Source organism: Crotalus tigris, unplaced genomic scaffold (genome assembly GCF_016545835.1).
Source record: "Crotalus tigris isolate CLP2741 ecotype Arizona unplaced genomic scaffold, ASM1654583v1 scf7180000020216.623372, whole genome shotgun sequence".
Lineage (NCBI taxonomy): Eukaryota > Metazoa > Chordata > Lepidosauria > Squamata > Viperidae > Crotalus > Crotalus tigris.
Genome location: NW_024097909.1, coordinates 549,642 through 569,552, shown reverse-complemented (window position 1 = coordinate 569,552; position 19,911 = coordinate 549,642). Strand labels below are relative to the sequence as shown.

The 19,911-nt window shown below is 58.5% G+C and overlaps 1 protein-coding gene across 13 annotated transcripts in view; it reads right to left on the bottom strand.

Annotated features, from left to right (window-relative positions):
* Positions 1 to 338: 338 nt before the first annotated feature.
* Positions 339 to 19,911, bottom strand: part of SYNGAP1 (synaptic Ras GTPase activating protein 1) — a 35,736-nt gene continuing 16,163 nt past the window's right edge. For 5 of the 13 annotated variants that reach the window (XM_039365919.1, XM_039365913.1, XM_039365914.1 and 2 more), the window contains 14 exons: positions 19,773 to 19,871; positions 14,285 to 14,839; positions 14,024 to 14,168; positions 13,537 to 13,681; positions 13,128 to 13,364; positions 12,047 to 12,248; positions 11,732 to 11,913; positions 11,458 to 11,499; positions 10,282 to 11,173; positions 4,211 to 4,384; positions 3,886 to 4,097; positions 3,485 to 3,585; positions 2,852 to 2,862; positions 339 to 1,548 (listed from right to left, as the gene is read on the bottom strand). In XM_039365919.1, coding sequence (XP_039221853.1) covers positions 1,393 to 1,548; positions 2,852 to 2,862; positions 3,485 to 3,585; positions 3,886 to 4,097; positions 4,211 to 4,384; positions 10,282 to 11,173; positions 11,458 to 11,499; positions 11,732 to 11,913; positions 12,047 to 12,248; positions 13,128 to 13,364; positions 13,537 to 13,681; positions 14,024 to 14,168; positions 14,285 to 14,839; positions 19,773 to 19,871 — 3,153 coding nt within the window. In that variant the 3' untranslated portion in view covers positions 339 to 1,392. Of the gene's footprint in view, positions 1,549 to 2,779; positions 2,863 to 3,484; positions 3,586 to 3,885; positions 4,098 to 4,210; positions 4,385 to 10,281; positions 11,174 to 11,457; positions 11,500 to 11,731; positions 11,914 to 12,046; positions 12,249 to 13,127; positions 13,365 to 13,536; positions 13,682 to 14,023; positions 14,169 to 14,284; positions 14,840 to 15,602; positions 18,646 to 19,772; positions 19,872 to 19,911 lie in introns of those variants that run through there. The other 8 variants (XM_039365920.1, XM_039365916.1, XM_039365918.1 and 5 more) reach the window with 7 other exon arrangements.

Below are 19,911 nucleotides of genomic sequence, written 5' to 3'. Positions count from 1 at the left end.
ACAAATCCCGCGTAATTACAGCCGGGGCGGGTGGGGGGGAGGCAGTCCATGGGGGGGTCAGGCAGTGAGGGGAGGGGGGGCGGGGGGATTCACATATGTACAAACTTTAGAGTCATAAGAGTAATAATAATTCATCATATTCATCATAATACGTATAAATATCTACGGTGCTCACCTGAGCCCCTGTCATTGTCCGGGGGGGGAGGGAGGGAGGGAGGGAAGGGGGGAGAAAAGAAAGGTGGGGGCGCGGAGTTCTACCAAAGAAAAGAGGGAAAGAGGAGGGCGGGGGAGGCACACGGAGGGGGCGGCGGGGTGGGGGGGGGGTTGGGGATGCAGCGGGAGAGCGAGAAAGAAACACCCACGACGAAGCAGCGGCGCGCGCCAAACACTTCCACCCAGCGGCAGCCCCGGGACGAGCACGACGGACGGACGGGACGGACGCGAGCGAGCGAGCACCACACGAGTCGAGTCGGGAGCCGGTCCCCTCCCTTCGCTTTCTCCGGCAGCGGGGGGGTGGGGCGCGATCCCCGCCCTAAGCCAGCACCCTGCAGCTGGGCAGTTCCGGAAAATAATGGCTTCTTTTTGAGTTTGATGAGCCCCCCCGGACGGGGGTGCGGGGAAACGGGGATCGGGGTGGGAGAAGGGGGAGGAGAGGAAGAAGGGAGTTCACCCCCTCCCTGCCTTGGCCCACCCGCCCCAAGAAGAGAAAGAACCCCAGGGAGTCCTGCGGGGGGGGGGGAGATGCTGTACAGAGGCAAAGCCCTTTGTCGGGGAAGGGGGTACAGATTACTTGGGAGGGGGGACGAGGGGGCAGGCCTTGCGGTGCTCTTGGGGAGGGACCGCTCCCCCGCCCCCCACCGTCGTGGCACCCGGGAAGGCGTGAGGGGAGGGGGCCCACGCGGGAGGGACCCCCAACCGTCCCAGCGGCCGGTTGAGGCGAGCGCTCGAAGGGGGGAACCGGGACCAGCCTGCCCTCCCCCGAGGCCACGCGTCCTTCCCCATCGGCCCAGAGGTTGGGGGCGGAGGGGAGGGCGGGAGACCCCCTTCCGCTGCTGCCTTGAGAAGTCATTGTTGCCGGCGGGGGGGACGGAGGGAGGGGGAGAGTCGGGGGGAGGGATGCCACTCCTGAGAAGTACGGGGGAGGGAGAGGGGGAGGCACCGTCCACGGCTCAGTCCAAGAACGGGAGGTCCCACGCGGGCACGGGAGGGCGGGGGGGGGAAGAGTTTAGGTAAAGATTGTCGTCTCTGTCCTGCTATAAAACACCCTGAATGCCTCCGGACCCTTCCCCGGCCCCCGGCGTGCGATCCCAGACTAGTAGCCCCCCACCCCACCCACCGCCCCACGGCTGCCCGCTGGCTGGTGGGGGGGCGGGACGAGGCGGGGGGCCGTCGCTAGTGCTCAGACGCGATGCTGCGAAACTCTCCATTTTCCGTGATCTGGAGTCGCGGGAGCGGAGGCGGTTGCCCGGGTAGGATCCCGTTCCAGGGCGGGACCATAGCGCCGCTCAGACGCGGGTTTGCTGCACCCACGGCGGAAAGCTGCCTCTCCTGCAAGAGAGCGAGAAGGGGAGAGCGCCCCCTTATTTATGACGGTTAGGGGGCCCAGGCGCTCGCAAGGCACACACACCCCCGCGTAGCTTGCTCCACTCCCCTCCACGCAGCCTCCCTAAGGCAGGGGTAAGCAACCTTGGCGCTTTTATGACGCGTGGACTGCTCAGGAATTCTGGGAGTTAAAGTCCACGCGTCATGAAAGCGCCAAGGTGGCCTACCCCTGCCCTAAGGGACCCGCGGCTAAAGATCCCCCCCCCACCGTCCCTCCGAGCAGAAAGGCTCCGGAGCTTCTCTCTTCCCAGGACTTTCTCCTTCAGGACCCCCACCCGGACTCACTGGCCCCTCCCTAATGAAGGGAGGTGGGGGCTGCTGGCCCACACCCAGGACTAGCCTGCTGGGGGGGCTGTGGATGGAGAGGCCTTCCCCCCAAGGAAGAGAGATTCTCTCCTCTCTTCCTCCTCCTCCAGCAGGACCCCTCCCAGAATCTAGCCAGCCCCCTCCCCCAGGACCTGAGCTGAAATTAGGGTCCCTGTGGCACCCCAACCTTCAGGGGTGGCCAGGCTGTATGTTATCTGGCAGTTGGGGAGTCAGACGGGGCTTTCCCCCCCCGTGTTAAGGACTGGAGGCAGAGGGACCCCAACTGTGTGCCCTTTGGGGGAGGGGCTCAACCAAGTCTTGGCATAGAGATCTGTCCCAGCTGTCTTTGTCACAAGGTTTGGGGAGGGGGGGCAGCCAGGCATCCCAGAGCCCTCCAAGGGAGACCCCCCCCTCCGCCTCCCAGTTTACCAGGGGGCACCAGGCAGCCTCCCCCCCCCCACACACACTAACCTCTCCAGGTCCATGGGCTGCGGGCCCCCTGTATTCAGGCCCCTTTCCAAGGAGGGGGTTCCTCCTGTGCCCCTCCTCCATCACCCCCACCTGCACCCCCCCACACACACATGCACAGATATAGGTGAGTGTCCAGATGGCCCATGTGCCTGTGCTTCCCCTGCCGCCCCCCCCCCAACATGGCATGCTCTTGGCAGACAAGACGAGAGATGGAAAAAGGGGGTGGCCATGATGGAGGGCAGCGGGGAGGGGCATGCTGTGCATGGCAACAGAGGACTCCTGATTCAGTGCAATCTCTGAAACCCTCTACCCCCAGCAGGGAATGTGGGGCTGGGGGGGAGGAACGGGGCCCCCATTCCAGCCGAGGGGGGGCCGGGGAAGCAGTGCCTGCAGGACCCACCTGGTCTGCTACACATGGATGGCGGGGTCCCCTGGTCCCTCAAGTGACAAAACCGGGGCCACACAGAGTTACCTGGTAAACAGCTAGGATGAAACGGAGAAAACACAGGGGATCAGGAGGGCCTGGGGGGGGTTCAGCACCGCAGGAAAGGGAGGCCGTCGGGGGGCTCCTGCTGTGGGACCACTTGCCAGACCCAGGAGACCCACACTCCACCCACAGGCACCAGATGCGCTTCTCAGGGAGGGGGCCACAACCCCTTCCTCTGGGACTGGGGAGCCCCCTCCTCTGCCCAGCCACAGGGGCCTTGTCGGCTCATGTTCACCCAGGGGCCCAGATGGCGTTCTGGCCAGGGGGCAAGTGGAAAGACGGGAGCTGCCCTGCCCCCCCTTCCATCTGGGCCGGACCCAGGGCACTTCTCCCCCTTTGCTGCTGTCTCCAGGCTCCCCCTCCGCTACCTCCCTCCACTCACCCACCCTCTCCGCACAGCTGACCCACGGGAGGGCAGAGCTGGGCACCGGACAGGGCGGGGAGTTCCAATCCCACCGCTAGGGGGTCCCTGTTCCCCACCCTGCCAACCCCACAGGCAGAGGATGAGTAGCCACATCCAGGGGAGCAAGCGAGGGGGGAGGGGAAGAGACGAGGACGGGGGGGGTGGCGGATGGTCGATGGAGACATGGGAAAGGACAATGACATTGTAATTTCCACCTGAGCGTCGAGCAGCCGCTTCCGCGGTTCGGAGGTGTCGAGGGCGGCCGAGTGATCCCTGCGCAGTTCCTCCTCCACTAGCATCAGCCTGCAGGGACAAGCTTCACTGGAGTCAATCCGGGCCCCCCCACCCGGCAGGCAGGCGGCGGGAGCCGGGGCCGCCAGCAGCTGCGGGAACGGGGGCTCCCAAAAGCGGCGGGGCCCCAGAGACCACAGCCGGGGCCCCGCCGGTGAGGAGCACCCCTTCCCACACACCCCGGCAGCTCCGGGAGCCTTCCCCCATAGACACACAGGAGGAGGAGGAGGAGGAGGAAGGCAATGGGAGTCACCGCCCCCTCCCTGACTCAGGGGCTCTCCCAGACGTTCCCGGGCCCCCGTGGCAGCCCCACCCTGCAGCTCACCTGCCGATGATGCTCTTGATCTGGGAGTCCTTCTCCACCTGTTGCTGGCGGAGGCGCTTCTCGCTCTGCTCCAGGCGCTGCTGGTACTGCTGCAGGATCTTGCTGGTCTGCTCCTCCTGGCTCATTAGGCGCCTCTCGTACTCCTCCAGCTTCCGGTTGGACATGTGCAGGCGCTCCTTCAGCGAGTGGATCTCCTCCTCATACTCCTTCACCTGCAATGGGGAGGAGGGGAGGGAGGAACCTCAGGCACAGGATCCCACCGTACCCCACAGCGGGCAGCCTTGCCCCTCCCCAGTCCAAGGGCGCCCTGCGGAGGGAGGCTCACGCGGTCCAGCCGACTCTCGTCCATGGACTTGGAGTACTCCTTCAGCTTGAACTCCTCCCGCTCGATGTGGGAGCTCTCTATGTCCGCCGAGAGGTGGGGCATGTTGGAGACCCAGGCCACAGTCCGCTCCGAGGCCGGCAGGATGGGGTTCAGCGTGGAGGGCGTGTGCGAGGGCTGGCAGGGCAGGAGGGATGGAGTCAGTCCACACTCAGCCCTGAGTCTTATGAATGGCCACGTGCCAAAAAGCCCCAACTGCCTTACCAGGGGCCCCCACCCAGGAGGTGAGAGGGGCCATTTCCCCCTTGTTTTTCCAGCTCCGTCTCCCTCCCCGCTATTCAGATTCCCTCCTTCCGTTCTCGGGAACCGCAGCCAGGGAAAATGTTCGACACCCCAAGAGAATTAGACCGTCCTCGTCATCCTCACCATTATCAGTGACAAGATCACTTTGGATTGGGGATCCCCATCACTGCAGTTCCCTCTTCCAGTGGGTCCCGAAACCCCAAGCCCTGCTCAGATTTCCTTTTCCGGAGGATCTGGGGGGGGGTGCTCTTGGTGAGCCCAGGCTGCCAAAGAGGGTCCCCGTTTTCCCAGACTGCCTAAGGCCACTGCAGGGGAGCGTGGCGGGGGGGCTCAGGGGACCACCATCCTCCAACCTAGATCGTCTGCTCAAGGAGATCTCAAAGTAAGCCCCTCTCCTCTAAATACTTCCACAAGAAGCCGATTGGTGTCCCCCCACCCCATTTTGAAGACAGGAAAATCTCTCTCCCTTTCCAAATTCCAAAACGCCATCTCTGTGGTGCCAGAGGACCTCAAAAGTTGAAAAAAATTACGTGTTGTTTTTTTTCCCTTTCCTCCAGCATCTCTGCTGTGCCAGGGATTTGACTGAACGATTGATTTCTGTAGCCCCCCCCCCCATCTCACTCCTGACAAAATCCCGGAGGCTTTCAAGTCCCTGCTTGAAAATGCCCAGGGAGGGGGGGGCTCTGCTGCCCAGCCTGAACTCAGATGAAAGGGCCCCAGCCACACCACAAAGGGCCCAGGCCCCCCTCACCAACCCTTCACTGGTCCTGCTCTTTTCCCTGGCTGCTGATCCAAGAGAGGGTCAGGACTGCTGCTGGGCCTCCTGCAGTTCAACTTGTCTCCCTTTGTTGACCAGGGACTGCCAAGCGTTTTGGCCTGAATGTGGACATCCAACTCAGCCTAAGAAAGCATCAGCGCTTGCTGTGGGCCTTCCCTCCGTCACTTGCATCCCAGGGACCCTCAGCTCTTGGGCAGGGCAGGTGTCCTAGCAATAAGCATTTAACACACACACAAAGACGCTTTACAGCCCTCTCAGCGGTTACAGAGTCAGCCTGTTGCCCCCAACAATCTGGGTCCTCATTTTACCAGCCTGAGACAGAAGGCTGAGTCGTCCCTGAGCCAGCCAGGATCGAACTGCTGGCAGTGGGAAAGCAGGCTTTCCCTGCAATCCTGCATTCTAAACATTGCACCCCACCAGGGCTTGAGTTTTGTTGGCCAAGCAGGGTTCCCGTAGAATGGGGGGAGGAGGAGGAGGAAAGGGGGGGGAGAGAAGTAAGCAGTAAGAAAGGAGAAGGAGGAGAGAGATGACGAGTGGCTACTGGCAGAGCTGCTACAATTCAGACCAGGGTCAACTGTAAACATCCAGCCCCAGACTCCTTTTAGGTCTGGCTCTCGAGGGTGAGGGTTGGAGGTCCCCAAGAAGACGTCAGTCCTGTCCTGTGAGCAAGAATGTAGCCCGTTTATCCATCTCTGCAGGTTTAGGGTCCTTTGTTGCCCTACGACTCAAGGGGAAAAGACAGCAAGTCCTGCCCCCCCCCACACACACACAAGAGCTCCCCCAGGCCTTCTCCCAGGGTTACCTCCAGCTGCTGGCCGCATTTCACTCAGGAGCTGTTGAGTGTGGCAGGTACCTCCAGGGTGGGAGAAACCCCAGGAAAGCTGGAGCTTCACACTAATTAGCCGTGACTCCGTCCTTGCTTTCTTTCCATGTTCCGGAGGGGATGTTTGGGCAAATGAGGGAGGGGCATGTCATGCCATGCAGCCTCAAGGAGGGCTCTAGCATCACTGATGCCTGCCAGGGAGGGTGTAGTGAAGCCCTGCCGGCAAGGCGCAGGCCCAGCCCTGGCAAAGAAAGGATGTTCCCTACTCCTGGTTAAAGGAGAGGGTGAGAAACTCAAGAAATGGCCACTTGATTTCACTAGGCAGACGGTGCAATGGAGGGTTGTGTTGACCAATTCTGGATTACCCAACTAGCATTGAAGGTTGTTGCCGAAATTCAAGCTGTTCCTGTTTGCTGGTCTTATTGCCAACCGATGCTCCTCTACACAAAGAGCATCGCCCTCTGGGACGGTCCGGGCCTTCATTCTGGAAGGAATGGGCTGAAGCTGTGCCTGTCCCAGGACACCGGGTGCCTCGCCCTGGCAGGGATGCCTGTGGTCACAATGGCTCCGGGGATGTTTCCTGGAGATTCCTAGGTCCTCTGAACCAGGATCACCACTCAGTTTGGCAGTGCCAACACCAGCGGTCGTAGCGATTGCGTGCAGCAAAAGTGGTTCCATGACTTTGATACACCGATGTCGTGGTTAATTCTTAGAGGATGCGCCTCTCCTTCTCCAGGGACATTCTTCTCCATCCACACTCTGCGGAAAGGCAGCTACCCCACCTCATCAGGGGTGTGTATGTGTGTGTGTGCGTGCATGTGCAGAAAGAGGCTTTGCAGGATCCAATCTGAGTGGATCATGGGGACAAAGGTTTATTCTTCCAAGTTTTGGGCCTCTTTCCAGAATATGTGCACTAGGCTGTTCTACGTGTTGTATTTATATGGGTCCTGGTGATATGTAGCTTTTAATTGTTAATGAGGGTGCTGATGCCTATTGTCATTGATTGTTGCTTCCTTGTGGTGCTGCGCCCTTAGGGCCTAAGTATCTGAAGTGTAAAGGTTTTACACTTAGGCCAGAAAAAACAAAGGTATAGCTGCAATTAGGTCAAACCTGGCTCAATAGCAGCAACTGTGAGAGGGATCGTGGAGTCCAAGTGGACAATCGCTTAAATATGAGCCAGCAGCATGCAGCAGTAGCCACAAAAGCCAATGCAATCCTAGGCTGCATTAATAGTGGCACAGAATCAAGATCACATGATACCACTTTATAATGCCTTTTGGTAAGACCACGCTATAAAAAAAGAAATGTTGACACTCTGGAAAAAGCGCAGAGAAGAGTAACAAAGATGATTAGGGGCCTGGAAGCTAAAATATATGAAGAACAGTTGCAGGAATTGGGTATGGTCTAGTCCAGGGGTAGGCAACCTTGGCTCTTTTATGACTCATGGACTTCAACTCCCAGAATTCTGGGAGTTGAAGACCACGAATCGTAAAAGAGCCAAGGTTGCCTATCCCTGGTCTAGTCTAATGAAGAGAAGGACCAGGGGTGATATGATAGCAGTCTTCCAATATCTGAGTGGTCACCACAAAGAAGAGAGGGTCAACTTATTTTCCAAAGCACCCGAAGGCAGAACAACAAAAACGGATGGAAACTAATCGGGGAGAGAAGCAACCTGGAACTGAGAAATTTCCTGACTGGGAGAACAAAAAATCGGATGAACGAGCTTGCCTTCAGAAGTTGTGGGGCTCCATCTCTGGAGGCTTTTAAGGACAACCTCTTGTTTGGAGTGGTCTACGGTCTCCTGCTTGAACAGGAGGTTGGACTAGAAGACCTCCAAGGTCCCTTCCAGCTCTGTTATTCTGTTAAATCAGCACACCTGTTGACCGACGCGGGGCCCATTTCCCAGGCTTCAATCATTTCTCTGGCTATTTTTGTCTCTGCTTAGCCAACCATCATAGTAGCTGCCAAATTGAATGCACGTCCTGGTTCATTGCAGTGTGAGGCGATCAATGAGTTGGGGTCTTTTTCCAGAGCCCCTCCCAGAGGCTGTTAAGAAATAGGGGACTCCTCTGGCTGACCCAAACAACGGGGTCTCTCGTGGGAGTGCATAAGAACCAGCTGCTGATCCTGTTGCCAAACGCTGAATTAGACCTTTGGAAGACCTGGTCCCTCTCTTCCAGGCCCATTTCATTCCTTCTCCACACCTGAACACTTTCGCTGCTGCTTCTGCACCTTCAAAGGCTGGGACGACACAGCAGATGAAGGACACACTCTCACTGCCCAAAAAGGCAGAAGTCAGAAATAGGGAGCCACTCTCTGTCCTGACACACTTTGAGGGACATGGGGTAAATGTTTCCATGGGAACAGCAACCTGGGACCTGTGGGGAGCCGAGAGCGAGGGGCACAACTCTCCCGCTCTATCTGGACTCCTGGACAGGAGAGGGTCACGGGATCACGGAAGGGGCCTCAGAGGACATCCAGGCCAGCCCCCCACATGTTGCAAGACCCACCGCACCCTCTCCAGTCTTCAATCGTTTGGGGGGGGGCGGGGAGAGGGCTCCGATTGCTGCCTTTGAGGAAAAGAGGCCGACTTCAAGCACATCGGAGTGGGGTGCCACAAGAAGATGCAGAAGAGGCCACTTCAAAGTGGGGGTCTGTATCCTCAATACTGAGGATACCCTGGCATCAATGCCTGCAGGCCGTCAGGGTCCCAATGAGACTCACCCTTGGATGGAGGGGCTATGGGTTCAAGAGCCAGTGGGCTCTCGGCCCATCTCCACCTTCACCCTAAAGCAGGGGTGGGCAACCTTGGCTCTTTTATGACTCGTGGACTTCAACTCCCAGAATTCCTAAGCCAGCCATGGCTGGCTGGCTCAGGAATTCTGGGAGTTGGAGTCCACGAGTCATAAAAGAGCCAAGGTTGCCTACCCCTGCCCTAGAGGGAGGGCAATTTTGGGCTGCTTTTGGACTCTCTACTGCTGCCCACTCGGGAATCGTCTCTGGAGCAAAAAGCGCTACCCATGCACCCTTGTCACCAGAGAACTGGGCTACCACAATGCACTCTAGGTGAGGCCACCCCTCAAGACCAACTGGAACTTTTCCAGCCTGCAGTACAGCTGCCTGCACGTTCACCAGAACCACCAGGGACACTCGCAACACCGTGTTGCGGAAGCTGCATCCATGGCCCGTTTTACCCCCATGGCCATTCTATTCCTTCGACGTCCTGGACTTGATGTGCTTCAAGATCAACTGCTCCAAAGGGAACCTGCTTGCAGAGGCTGCCCGCTGCCAGAACCTGCCCCACAACAGTGGCAACTCTGCAGGTGCTTCACACATACAACACACCACACACAGATTGCCCTCCCAGCAGAGAGAAGAGCGACACCTTCACCCCTAGGAACCCCTCCCAGTTTTGGGGGATGAAAAGAGGAGGCTTTCCAAGCTGAGCTGGTTCAGGCTCTTTGACATTAAGATACAAGACCTTCTGGTGAAACTAGACATTCAACAGCCTCTCACTTGCCAGAGTGGGGACTTCGGGAAAAGGCCTAGGTATGACGTCTCCCTTCCTCTCTTTATGAAGGGCAGAGGCAAATCCCAAACAGGGAGGAGGCGAATAAATGGGTCCCCTTCTTCTATATAATTCAAGGCTGATCCGAGCAAGCCCCGAGCCCAACCTTGGACGGGAAACAGGAGCAGAGGCCCACCCAGTCCTCGGAGCAGCGGTGGCTGTGGTACCTGGGAGTTGGGTCCCAGCCAGTAGCCTCGCTTCCCTGCACAAGGAGGGGAGCTGTGGGGTAGACCCACTGACTTCCCTGGAAGGCCTCTGGGAGGGAGGCCTGCCCTCCCTGGGCTCTAAGAGGTCTCCTGGTTCCTAGAGGGTCCAGGCCCCTTGCTGGGCAAAGAGTCCTTTGGGGCAAATGAGGCAGCTTCTCTCTTACACTGCACAGCACAAGTAAAAGAGTTGAGCTGCCTTGCTTTTTTTTAAAAAAAACCCTCTGTGTTTCAGTCACATTAGGAAAAGAAACAAGAGCTGCCAAGTTGCAGATTTCCCAGCTGATCACAAAATGCGTTTCGAAACCTTCCCTAAATCTCGGCGCTCGGAAAGATGTGCCTGGCATTAACAAGCCCAGTGCGGTGATTTGGGCTCCGGCCGCAGCCCGGGTCACTCACCTGCTTGGTGATGGATGGCTTGAGGGCAGAAGGCGCCTCCTTGGTGACCGACTGCTGGCGGGCATGGGTGGGGGCATAGGTAGCCTCGGGCTGCAGCAGGTTCCCGCTGGAGGGCCGAGGCTTCTGAGCCGCCGAGACCGTCAGCTGCTGGGACTTGCCTCGCTGCAGGGGGGGCTGCGGCTGAGGGGTGGGGGCCGAGCGTTGGGGCTGGGGGCCGATGGTGATCTGGGGCGGGGAGAGCATGTTCTGGAGGTTCTCCTGCAGGGACAGCTGGCGCTTAGTGAACTCTGAGCCTTGGCGGGTGAACTCGTCGCTGTAGCTGTGGCTGTGGATGATGTGCTTGCTGGTCGAGAGGTCCTCACTCTTGCTGTAGCCGTGGAAGGGGGCGAAGGTGTCAGCGGGGTTGCCCTCCGCCGGCCGGTGCGGGTGGGAGGCGTGGAGTGGGCCGCCGGCTGGCCCATCAGATGCCATGTGAAAGAGGGGGTTCTGAAAGGAGAGGGGGATGCGGAGCTGCTGGGCAGAGGAGGGGCCGCCCCCATCGGCGGTGACGCCCATCTGGCTCAGCCGCAGGCCGGCCGCGATGCTGGAGCCACTGCCCTGGGAGAGCCGGCTGGGCCGTAGACCCAGACCGGCGGTGATGGAGGCCTGGCTGCTGTTGAGCAAGTCGCCCACGCTGTGCAGATTGGAGACGCTGTTCATGCGGCTGTCCTGCAGATCCAGCATGGAGACGCTCTTGTTGACGCTCAGCACTTTCTGGTCCGGCTCGGTGATGTCCGAGCTGCTGGTGCAGTAGGCAGGGGAGGAGCGGGCCAAGGGTGGCCGCGGCACGAAGAACATGTCTTTCGAGCCCTTCTCCTTGGTCGGGGAGGGCAAGCGCGTCATGTCGATAGAGCTGTGGAGGAAGGCAGCACGGAGAACTGACGAGGGCAGGAGGGAACCGAGTCTGCAAAGGGGTGGGGTGGCAGGACAACCCCACAGGGCTCTTGATCTCCGCCGCAAGCGTGCGCAAGGCCCGTGACCCGGGCGAGCAGTCAAGGAACAGGGGACGGTGGGGCCAGGCTGGCAAAGGGGCCCCGATCATTTGCGAGGGCAGAGGGACTGAGCCCTGAGCCCAGAGGGAAGGAAATTTCTACACAGCACCCCAGCCTTCCAAGGACCTCACCCCACAGCCCTTACCTGTTCATGGCTCGCATCATGTAGGGCTGCATGTCAACCGAGCTGTGGGGAGAAATCCAGAGTCAGCCCAAGGGGGAAGCCCTTCAGGGGCGTGTTCATACCTTGGATCTCCCGTAGGCAACGTGGGCAAGTTTCCCTCTATGGCCTCTTGGTGTTATTTATAAGGAAACCCAGCAGAGGCCCAGAGCAGAGCCCACCTCGGGTGGGACCCGCAGCTGGATGCCCACATTTCCTGTCCTCCAATGCCCCTCCCCCTGCCCCCTCCCAGCCTGACCTGTTGAGGTCGCGCATCATGTACGAGGACTGCACTTCGGCTGAGGGTCCGCGGAGGATGACCGGCTTGGGCTGGAGCCGCTCGCCCTGGTGGCTGGGCTGCCGCTGGATGTGGGGGTTCCTGAGAGCGAGGCTGATTTCATTCAGCAGACGGGGCAGCGGGCCCAGCTTCATCAGGGCTTCCTACACAGGGAGGGAGCCGCAGGCAGGCGCTCAACACCAACGCTGGCAAGCAGACAAGCGCAGCCCAACTCCTCCTCCACCGCCCTACATCCCCACCCCATCCATCCCCGCCCCACCCGCTCCCGGCAGGCACCGTGCTGAGCTGGGGCAGGACCTCCCAGAGCAGAGCGTGCAACGTGGAGAGCTCCCGGCCAAGGTCGATGTAGCCCTCAAAGCTGCTGCTGTTGGTGAGGGTGTCCAGGTTGGAGATCTCGTACAGGAACTGCTGCATGCTGGCCCACTCCAGCTCCAGGAACTCGTTCATGAAGGCCATGTACTCCTCCTTGCTGCCAAACCTGCCAGAAGCGCCACGTTTTTCATCACTTGCAATGTCACTCGGGTGGGGCCGTTCCGTTCGCCAACCCTGCCCGCCTGTGAGTGCCCAGCACACCCTCCAACGCCAAGCCATGTACCGTCCCATCACTTTGTGCAATGCCAGCCTGTCTCCCCCTCCAGCCCCTCGGGGGGGAGGGGGGAGCCTGGATTTGCCACCAAGGTAGCAGTCAGCAAGCATCACACCGAGAAAGAGGGGGTATTCTGAAAGAAAAACGTGCCCCAAACTGCATATGTGGAGCACTTGTATGGACTGAACCCCTCCGGTTCCATCCGCTCCACTTGTGGGACGCAGGCAGAAACCACTCCATCTCTACCATGAGCGATAAGTGTCCCCTGGGGTCATCCATTCCACCTCTGCTCCCACCGTTTGCTTCCCCTGCCCAAGTCCTCCTCCTTCCAGGAAGCGTTTACACCTTCAGGTGCGGTCCACCTCCCTGTGACCTTGATCCACTCCATCCCCAGGATGGAGAGCAGACCGGCCTTGCCTACATCACCCTGTCAGGCATTTCAAGAGGGGAGCTAGGTCCCCTCGCTAGGTCCCCCTTCTCTGCCTCCACTGGTTCCCTCCCTCGCACCTGCCTTTCAGAGGGACCTGGCTGCCTTCTGGGCCTCGATGGACACCTCCCCCCCCCAGGGCTGGGGCCACAAAAACTGGAGCCAGAGACAGAGGAAGCCTGGCCACACTGCAGGGAGGGACTCTTCCCCAGAGCTCTGGCCTGGAGCTTTGAACTGGACATATGGTGGAAAACTCACTCCCACCACCCTGAACGCATCTAGCCCAGCCGGAGGGCACCCCCCCCCCTTGGCACCTGCTGCCTCCTGGCCTCCTCCACACTCACTTAGAGAAGTTGGCCAGGTTCTGGATGACCTTGGCGATGAGCGTGAGGGTACGGGACGTCTGCTCGTCTGGGTACTCCTGCAGGAGGCCGAAGAGGCTGGGGGACATGACAGCCGGACATAGGAAGCGCAGGAAGAGGGAGGCGCTGATCAGCCGGTCGGCGATGTCTTCCCGACCCCTCTCGGCACAACGCAGCCGCCATGATGCAAAGACCTCCTTCAGCTCCCGGGGGAACACGCTGGGGGGAGGAGGCAGGGAGGACAGGATCACTGCCTATCCCCCCCACAAGGCTGCCTCACAGCCCCCAGGTTGCCCTCCCCAAATGACGGCCCCTCTTTCAATTTCTCTCCCCACATCCAGACCTTCTGGGAAAGGGGCAGGTGGGGATGAGGTGCCAACCCTGCACTGACCAGTGGGAGTTGACCACTTTGCACAGAGCCAGTTCGCAGCACATGCGGAGGTTGGCCTGGTGGTCCGCCAAGGTGGAGGCCGAGCACTTCATGGGGTCCACCTCGCAGTTCTCCTCAGACTCATACAAAGCTCGGATGAACTCACCTGGGGAGGCGGGCAGAGCAGACAGACAATGGGACCAGCAGGCCCCCCATCCTCAAGCAACCCACCAGCTCAGCCCCACACAAAGTGCCAGTTAAGTAGGGAGGAGCCATGTTCAGAGGAGCTGCAAGGCCTCCCTCTCTAGACTCTCCCCAGAGGAAGCCAAGTGGGCTGCCTCCTCCCCCACCCTTGAGATGCCAGGCCCTGCTCCAGAATAGGAGTGGAGCCAGGAAAAAGAAAAAAACCTAACCCAAATTCCTGTGATCGCACCTCCCTCTCCACACCGAGGGTTGTGAAAAGCTGGGGTCTCCCCCCGTATGCCCCTCCCTCCTCTGGTGCGCCTACCAATGGCATCCTTGAGGTATTTTTGTCCAATCAGCTTGAGATACTCCTCTATGGCTTTGGTGGCCAGGGTGTTCTCCCGAAAAATGAGGTGTTCGCGGTCCATGAAACGGTCCACTTCCGTCATGGCCATGTCGGACAGGAAGTCCTGCCAGGAAAGGGCAGGAGAGAAGCTGCAGGAGCTGTGCTGCTGCTGGCCTCCCAGGGCTCTGGGCCCCTTCCTCTGGGGCCCCACTCGCCTCTCCCTTCCCTCCCACAGCGTACCTTGGCCTTGCCGGTGCTCTGGAGGATGTGCACCAGGGCGCAGGCCACCTCCTCCTTGCTCTTGACACTCAGGACAGGCTCCAGCACGGCGCACAACATGCGGTAGTTGTTGGTGACGTACTCGGCGAACTCCTTGTAGAGCTCCATGGGCAGGATGCTCATGGCCTGGAAGCGGCTCTTGACCCGGACGGCTGGGCAGCCGGCCTTGCTCTTGCTGGCACTGGGCTGGCTGAGCGGGTACCACTGCTCGGCGAAGTGGCGCCCAGTGATGCTGGCGATGGGGATGCTGACCATGCCCACATAGTTGCTCTTGTCCTTCTTGCGCTTCTTGTCCGTGTCCTTGTAGAGGTGCAGCCGGATGGTGCGCACGGCCGGCAGGTTGTTGAACTCGAAGTGCTCCCCCCAGAAGACGTTGTCCGTGCGTATCTTGCTGGTGGTGCGCGCGTAGAGCATATCGTCCAGGCACAGCTCGCAGTAGTAGCGCTTTTTGGGGGGCAGGTCCCGCGCCTCGATGATCCAGAGCTTCAGCACATTGTCCACACGACGGCTGTTATCCTGTGCAAAGAGGAGGAGAAGGATAACGAGCCTGGAAGGGGTGCTCCAAAATCGGGGGCTCCAACCTTGGCCACTTTAAGACTTATGGATTTCAACTCCCAGAATTCCCCAGCCAGCACAGCACGTACATGGATCAGCACAGCTGGCTGGGGAATTCTGGGAGCTGAAGTCCACAAGTCTTAAAGTGGCCAAGGTTGGAGACCCCTATTCTAACCAGGTAACAGAGAGGGGCAGGAGGGCTCTCCCTCCCAAAGGAGCTCCTCCCTCTCTTCCCACGCACACGGGATTTTTGATACACACAAGATGTCTGGACACCTCCTCCAGCCCAGCAGAGGCCCCACCCCAGCATTCTCAGCTCCGCCAAGCCAAGCCCCCCCTCAGTCTGGCTTCACCCTGCTGTGCACACCTAGCTACACACATTACACACACACACACACACACACACACACACACACACACACACACACGGTGCAGGACTGGGGCCCTCTGCCCCGAGAGGCGAGCTCTCCGTGGTGCTCCAGGAAGCATCTGCCCAGGAAGCGCCTATCATTTCCCCAGCTTTTTAACTGACAGAGGGATATAGCCATTTTAGCTCTTACTAATTTTTATTCCTCTGCTTTGGGTTTATAACCATGTGGGAGGGATCCTATATCCTCCATCTCATAAGCAGCGGGGAGAATATCCACCATGGGGTGGCCTAAAAATAGTACAAAGGAGGAACACGGCAGGAGGCTGGAGAGAAAGAGGCCCAGAAGCGGCTTACCCCAAGAGCTGGAAGAATCTCGGGACAGGGAGCCTTAGAGGCCATCTAATCCACTCTCTTGCACACCACTATCAGAGTCCCGTTTTCTTCTGAGACGCCTCCAGGCAAACAATCTGTGCTGTTCGGGACCAACTCCTGCTGTGAGGAATCTTCTTCCTTGTAAATTAAATGCAGAGCTGCCCGCCTGTTTTGGGGGACACACACACACACACATACACACCACCTTGTCTTCTACCGGCAGCTCTTCAGCTACTCAGAGGTGGCTATTGTGTCTGCCCTCTCCTCTTCCAGACGGGCCTGCTAAAGGTTTCCTGGCTTCCTGCTGGCTGTTCTTGGGACAACATTCAGCTTGCTAGGATAAACCGAACTCCACATTCTGGGTGTGGCCTAACCCACGCGAAGGGAGAGCAGCAATTACATCTTTTGGTCTTGACATTTTGATCCCTGCTGTCTAGGGTGATTCTCCGTCCTCCAGGTCATGGTTGTCCCGAAGGTCCTTTCCCAAAAGGCAGGTGGACTTCCTGGGTTTCTTGACTTCTGTCGATGCATCAAGGACGGCCTTGGCTTTGTCTACAGCTGCATCACACTCTTGGCTCATGCCCCGCTTGCGATTTTCCCACGTTCTTTCTGCAGGTGGCCCTGCCTGGCACACCACCCCGTCTTGCACTCCTGTTCTTGATTTTTCATTTGTCCCTGTTGAAATTCCTCTAGCAAGTTGCTGCCCCTCGTTCCAGCTTGTCACAATCCTCCTGAATTTTGATATTCCTCTACAGCACGGGTGTCAAACTCACTGCGTCACGTGACGTGTCGCGACATATCGCGATTTTTTTTGCATTGCTAGAAATTGCTGGAGTGGACGCAGCCTCCATATTATGCAACCGGCCTGCGGGGTCGGCAGTTTGACACCCCTGCTCTACAGTGCGTGTGTGTGATTCTGCCTAGGACTCCGTGATTCTCTACAACTACAGCAACCACATTTTCCAACGACCCGTCCTAGCTTGTAAAATCATTGACCAGCACAGAGCCCAGAAAAGAGCCGGCGGGACAGCACTCAACATTTCTCTGCTCTCCCCAGCTTAGCCAGAAACTCCGGGGGTCCTTTCTTGGGTTCGAGGGTTCAACCAGCCCCAGCTCCACCTACTGGTAACATCCAGCCCAGATTTTCTCATCTTCTCCACAAGGACCTCCTGGAAGCTTCAGACTTTTGCTGAAGTCAAGAAGGTCCTTCATCCACATTCCCCTTGTGGACCGGTCAAGAGAGTTTTATTCTTGATCAAAGCAGCTGGCTCCCCACAAGACGTGCCTTCTTCTCTGAACGATGATTATGTGAGATCAAGTCTGTGTGAACTCTTGGCAGCACATACACCATCCCCAGGGGGGTCAATCAATCAATCAATCAGAATAGAGCTGGAAGGGACCTTGGAGGTCTTCCAGTCCAGCCCCCTGCTCAAGCAGGAGACCCTATACCACTTCAGACAAATGGTTGTCCAGTCTCTTCTTTAAAACCATCAGTGACGAAGCATCCACAACGTCTGGTGGCTGGCTGTTCCACTGGTTTATTGTCCTCCCTGTCGGGAAGTTTCTCCTTAATTCCAGGTTGCTTCTCTCCTTGATTAGTTTCCATCTGTTGTTTCTTGTCCTGCCTTCTGATGCTTTGGAAAATAAATTAAGACACCCTCCCCTCTTCTTTGTGGCAGCCCCTCACAGTTCTTCAGATATATCAATGGTGCAACCGTTATCAACAAAACAAGAGCCCCTCACCACTGCTCCTCTTTTTCTCTTCCCTTCCATGAGCTCATAAACCAACTGCTGGACAGTCTGATTCAAGGCATCGCTCAGTGTAGGCCTCAAAGGGGACGTCGTTCAACCTGCAGCGGCAGCACATCACAAGACCAGCAGACTTCCTTCCTAGAGGTTCGGTTCCCGCCAGCTGAGGATTCCCAAGAGAAGGGCCCCAGAAACCCAGGACGGTGAGATGATTCAGGACAGCCTAACTGGCAGATTAACGGAACAGGGACTCCGTGGGTACCCTGCTCACCTGCGGGGATGACTCCACACAGGCTGGCAGCACCACTTCCCAGAACAGACTCAACACCTGATGTTTCCTGTCCCTGATTTGGCAAAATATCCGGGTTTTGTGAGTACACTGCTAGCTGAGTTGTATGGCTACTGTTAGTCACCACAGGAGATGAGGTAACATGTATTCCCACACAAGCCAAGATCTGAGGGAAATAAACCCCAGTCAGTCCAACTTCTAAATGTTAGGAGGATAACAAATGTCTTGACCAGCAGAGGGCAGCACGGCTTTCTCTATAATACATCTGGCCAGTATTTCCCCATTGTTGGCTTAGTGGATGGAGGGATCGCTGCGGAAGTAGTTTATCTTGATTTCCAGCAAACAGAATTTACAGGATGGGTCTACAGAACTAGTGGCAGACTTATCGCTGAGAAAGTCCCCTTCCTTCTTTTCCTGAGAAGCCGTCGCTGAACCAAGCACAGAAGCCGAGATGGAAGGACAGACACCTTAGGTGGACGTTGCCATATACGGTCTGCATAGGCGCGGGGGGGGGGGGAATCTCTTACTGGTTTCAGCCCCAGCCTGGGAAACATTTTGCAAAACACCAGAAAGGGCTGCAGGGTGGGAGAAGATTCACATCCTTCGGCCAACTACGATGAGGATATTGTGGGTATTGTCAGGACGCACATGGCCTCCTTCCCTCTGGGCCTCTGAGGAGGGGCAAAATGGCCGCCCTGCCCCCATCCCACGTCCACTAATGCCCACGCTCAAAACTCCTGCATCTGAGGCTTGGAGAGCCCCCCTTCTTCTTCCTTGGGGCTGCTGGGGGAACGGGAGCAGGGCCTCCCCCTCCTTCAGCAGAGTCAACCTCCCAGGCTGCCCAGCCCAGCCATCGCCACGGGGCGGAGGGAAGCCCCCCCCCCACTAGTTCAGCTTGGACACAGAGCTCTTCTGCCAATCAACGCCAGCCACCAATTTCACTCGTCATAGCGAAGGTCTTTGAGCGCAGCGACCAGCGGATTCTTCTCCGTGATCCTTCAAGAAGCCAATCTGGAGTTTTTCTGAAGATTCAGCCTTAGCCCTTCTGAAACAGCCTGCAGGGAGAGGTGAGTGAACTTGCACTGGTTCCCCCCTCACTCTGGACAGCCCAGAAAGGGCTGCTGGACCTGGGTGCCAACAGAGCTGCCTCCAGCCTCGGCCGTGTTTTTGGATCGGAGCCAAAGGCTTCCCGTGACCCTAATTCACTTTCTGTGTCCCTGGAAAGGGTCCGGGCCTTCTCCGTGGCCTTTCGGGAAATGGGGAGAGGGGGATGCCCCCCACTCCTCTTTCCAGGGCTGCGCAGGGCCAGCTCCTTCAGTCTCCTCCCTTCACAAGGCCGGCCAGGTTGCTCTGCGGCCTCTTCCCGGGGGTTTCTTCTGTCTGCCGAGGGACCTTGCTGGCCTTACCTTCAAGGGGAGGGTCTCTGAAGGGCTGCAGAGGGTGGTGGGAGCTCGACTGGGTGGGCTGGAGTGGGGCGGGGATCGGGGCTGGGACCCTTCAGGCCAGGAGCTCCAAAGGGGTCGGGGAGTCCCTCCCCACAGCCCAGACCCCAGCCCCACACACCAAGCCAGCTGTTTTGGACAGGGGAGCATTGGACTAGGAGGGCACAGCTGGTGAGAACTTCTCCTGGCTTTGGAAGTTCTATTTAGCTGGTGGGAGAGACTTGGAAAATTGTAGGTCACCTGAGGGCTCACGGCTGGCCCCACGACCTTGGTCACACCCAGGAGCCTCCCCAGGGAGGGGGAAGGAACCCCCTTCAGTGGGATTGGGGGACTTTCAGGAGGAATCCAGAAGGGTCTGAACCTCCCGTAGCCCAAATTCACACCCCAAAACTCCTGGGCTGGCTTAATTTGGCGGCGGGGGGGGCCTGTTTTTACCCTCAATAGGCAAAAGATGAAAACCAAGGTGCCCCCGCTCAGTTTTCCTAGGGGAGCCGGCCCCTCCCACTTCAGGGTCCCCAAAAGTGGCGCTGGGATGCCCGGGGAAGTGAAAACCCAAGAGGGCCCTTCCCCAAAGCCAGGCTGCCTCGGCAGGACCACGGATGAAAGAGCTCAGGCGCCAGATGGGGCAGCACCCCAAATCTTAAGGGGTGGGGGTGGGGAAGTGGCTCCTACCTTGTTGGGCTTGACCGCCCTCTGCAGGTTCTCGATCCATTTGTCCCGCTCGGCGGCCGAGCGGCAGGCGAAGCACTTGGTGCCCGAAGACGTGGTCACCTGGGACAGAAAAGGGGGGCAGGAGTGAGCTGCCCTCTGC